The sequence below is a fragment of the Seriola aureovittata genome, chromosome 9 (assembly GCF_021018895.1).
Source record: "Seriola aureovittata isolate HTS-2021-v1 ecotype China chromosome 9, ASM2101889v1, whole genome shotgun sequence".
NCBI classification, from domain to species: domain Eukaryota; kingdom Metazoa; phylum Chordata; class Actinopteri; order Carangiformes; family Carangidae; genus Seriola; species Seriola aureovittata.
This window is the reverse complement of record NC_079372.1, coordinates 3,641,169-3,644,231: the sequence shown is the minus strand read 5'-3', so window position 1 is coordinate 3,644,231 and position 3,063 is coordinate 3,641,169. Positions and strand designations below refer to the sequence as shown.

The window sequence follows — 3,063 nt, the reverse complement described above, 5'->3', positions numbered from 1 at the left end:
TTCCCCGCCATCAAAGTTCCCTCGTTTTCTCCTTTATTGAGGTGTAGGCCCACTGGGAGTGGAATTGAACAATTGACACACAAAAGGAAGCGAGGATCCTTCCATATTCTCCTTTCACTCAGGCAATCTGTTAGTGACATTAACCCCTGAGCGCATTTCCCAGGCTCATGAATAGGGTTTAAGACTTCTTAAAGCTCCCGCTGCATACAGGATGAGACTCTTTTCAAACTTTTAATTACCTTTATAGCAATAGAAAAATACACCCCCATTGTCCCCAGAACCATTCTCCAGTGAGCCAGATGTAAAGAGCTCCCGCCAAACTGGTGACAAGGTGGCCACTTAAAATTTAGTAGGCTAGATGAATTGATTTTGGAGTTCATATCAGGCGCATAAGCAATGTGTTGTAGCTTGGTTTTGGCTTCAGGTGGCGGTGTGAGTCTGTTTAAAAGCTACATTCCTTCACGTCACATCAATTCGTTAATGTGACTTTTAAGCATGAAGAGTAACTTTTAACTACAGAAGGAGCCTTTATTCTCCTTAATAAAGCACAACGAAGCAACACGGACGTGATAGAAACAGGCTGTGGACAAGACATTAATTTCTGAAAAGTCATTTATTAAAACACTGGGCCATCACCCAACTTCACTTTTTCTTTTCAACACAAAACAACAAAGAATATAAAACACAGCTTTGGTATAACAATCCATAACAACTCTGTACAAAACTAAAAGCTTTTCATAAAAAGTACTTCATAACAAAAGTTTCCTATAATTCTTCTGCATGTACAGCGCGTTTATCACCGACATCCAAATATTGGAATCAGACAATAACTTATAAAAACTATGTGCCATATGAGACAACCCCTGTTCCATAAAACGAAACAATGAGAAGTGCTGGGGGGTATTAAGTGGTTAGAGTTACCATTCCACAGCGGGAAAAGTCACAGGTTCGACCCCAGCAACAGTTGTGTGTGCAGTCAGTTAAATGTAAAAATAATGCAAACTGGTTTCACATGAGTCTCTTGTCCCTTAAGCTACCAGGGCCGCCACACGGGCTCGCTGCTCTCCGAGCCGGTGCTGACCCCCACCGGACTGACCGCCTGGGACCCCCCGGAGAAGGACGTCATCCCGTGAACTGGAGATGCTGCAGTCGGTGCTGAGCTGCCGTGCACCGGACTGGCGTTGACTGCAACAGGCACTCCTGCGTTTGTGTAAAGGGGGATGACTGGGGCTGTGGCGGAGGCAAAGGCCGGGTTAGGGATCAAAAAAGCGAACTGTCCATCGGTTGCGGGAACCAGCTGGAACCCACCAAAGACCTTGGGGGAGACGGCCTCGGCAGGACTGAGTTTGGAGCCCATGGCAGCGCCGCTGATGGGCAGAGTGGATGGGAGCTGCACGTGGAGAGGCTGAGCCAGGTGCGCCTGCTGGGACGGGGCCTGCTGCGGGTAGTTCATGGACATCATCTGGCTCATGCAGCTGGACAGGTGGTTGAGGAGCCTCGACCTCACCTCCGTGTTAACCCCCTCTGAGGTGGACAGGAAGCGGGTGACCTCGTTCATGCACTCGTTGAATCCGGCTCTGTATTTACTCAGGACGGTGGCATCTGCTGAGAGCGCTGCTGGGGGGAAGAGAAAGGACGGATATTAGTGACGCATTTGTAGCTTGGTGACTTTCAGCAGCTTCGCATTGAGCTCATAATGTTTTTTTTGACACACTCATATAAATTGTGTATAAACTTACCGCTCATTTGTACACGCTGCAGGTTCCTCAAGTGCTTCACTGTCATTTCCAGGATGTCTGCTTTTTCCAACTTGGAGTGTCTGGAGCTCTGTGGGAGATAACAAGAAAAGTTGAGACTGTATTCAGGCCACATTGAAACCAAATAACCATCTGTGAAGAAGGATTGTTAAAGGCGGCAAACTGCGTCTTAACTTACATCTTTTTTAAGTGCGTCCAGGATGAGAGTCTTGAGCTGCCCAAGGCTTTCGTTAATTCTCGCTCTCCGGCGTTTTTCCATGATCGGTTTGGATGACTGCAAAGAATAAACAGTTCTACTTAAAATTCTTGTTCACTACTCAAAAATGTCAACATGTAAATTGAACGTCCTGTCACTTTAATAAAACCAACTTGTGAGCTGAAATACAAACTCTGAACTCCCCCTTTTAAGGAGACCCAACATATTTACGTGTGAAATTTAAAATCCTTACTTTTCTATGCTCGCTGGCATTTTTCGGTTTGTCCGGTGTGTGTGATCCGTTTGCAGGGGCACCGGCAATAGGAGATGCCGTCTGCTTTTCCATAGTGTCAGCTGGCATCGTTGATCAAACCAGAGGAAAGGCGTAAAGAAGTAAATCCTTTTTTTGGAAGCGCCACGGAAATGAAAACTTAAAAAAAAAAGTTTGAGAAATTCACTTTGAGCCTCTGCAGACGGTTATAGAGACGCCTGGCAGTCGAGTCCACCGATCGGTTTGCGTTTGTTATCACTGAGCTGTCACCTGAGTACAGGAGCGTGCGTTGCACCGCGCGGGCGAATCTCCGCTTCTGCCTCCGACACGCGCCGCGCCGGTATTTATAGACGGCTCGCGTGCTCCCAGTTCGTGTGAAACCCTCTCTGCATTCTTTCCCACACTCGCCTCAGCCAATAGCAGAGAGGACTCACCCATTGGACGCGGGGCAGAGCGCTGATTGGACAACACCCCCGCGGGCCGTCAGTCACGCGCTGCTCAATCAGCCCTGCAGGGACAAACAACAAAGCGGAGCGAGCAGCAGCGGCCGGGCCGGGCTGTGAAGTGATAAGGCGGGGGACCAAGGGGAGGGTTGGTGGTGATGTGGGGTGGGGGTGCGGGTGGGGGTGGGAGGGGGCTCTCGATGTTTGTTTCCAACTTTGCTCCGTGCTCGTTAAATATGTTACACTGCTCGGTGTGTTTGTGTGTAGCTACGGGAAGAATGTAAAGTCTGAACTGGTAAAGTTTTTTTTTTACAGTGCAGACAGTAACCTACTTTTGACTGTGAAGAACTTTAGGAATCTGTGTATTTATTAGAATAAACGATTTCACCGTTTTCT

General features: G+C 47.9%; 1 protein-coding gene across 2 annotated transcripts; it reads right to left on the bottom strand.

The window, feature by feature from the left end:
* Nucleotides 1-594: 594 nt before the first annotated feature.
* Nucleotides 595-2,556, bottom strand: her9 (hairy-related 9). Of its 2 annotated transcripts, none has more exons than XM_056384989.1 (4): nucleotides 2,207-2,556; nucleotides 1,936-2,031; nucleotides 1,740-1,827; nucleotides 595-1,617 (listed from the first exon to the last, which is right to left on the bottom strand). In XM_056384989.1, the coding sequence occupies exons 1-4, from the start codon at nucleotides 2,312-2,314 to the stop codon at nucleotides 1,034-1,036; spliced, it is 876 nt and encodes a 291-aa protein (XP_056240964.1). In that variant the 5' UTR covers nucleotides 2,315-2,556; the 3' UTR covers nucleotides 595-1,033. The 2 variants fall into 2 exon arrangements, with proteins under 2 accessions (XP_056240964.1, XP_056240965.1); XM_056384990.1 differs by having other exon boundaries at nucleotides 595-1,614; nucleotides 2,207-2,555.
* Between the last annotated feature and the right edge of the window lie 507 nt (nucleotides 2,557-3,063).

Bases quoted from the DNA above. Each gene is read 5' to 3' on its own strand.
- her9 (XM_056384989.1), bottom strand. From the start codon at position 2,314: ATGCCAGCTGACACTATGGAAAAGCAGACGGCATCTCCTATTGCCGGT. The intron at 1,828-1,935 runs GTAAGTTAAGAC...TATCTCCCACAG, and splicing joins TGGACGCACTTAAAAAAGAT to AGCTCCAGACACTCCAAGTT. The intron at 1,618-1,739 runs GTAAGTTTATAC...TCTTCCCCCCAG, and splicing joins GCAGCGTGTACAAATGAGCG to CAGCGCTCTCAGCAGATGCC.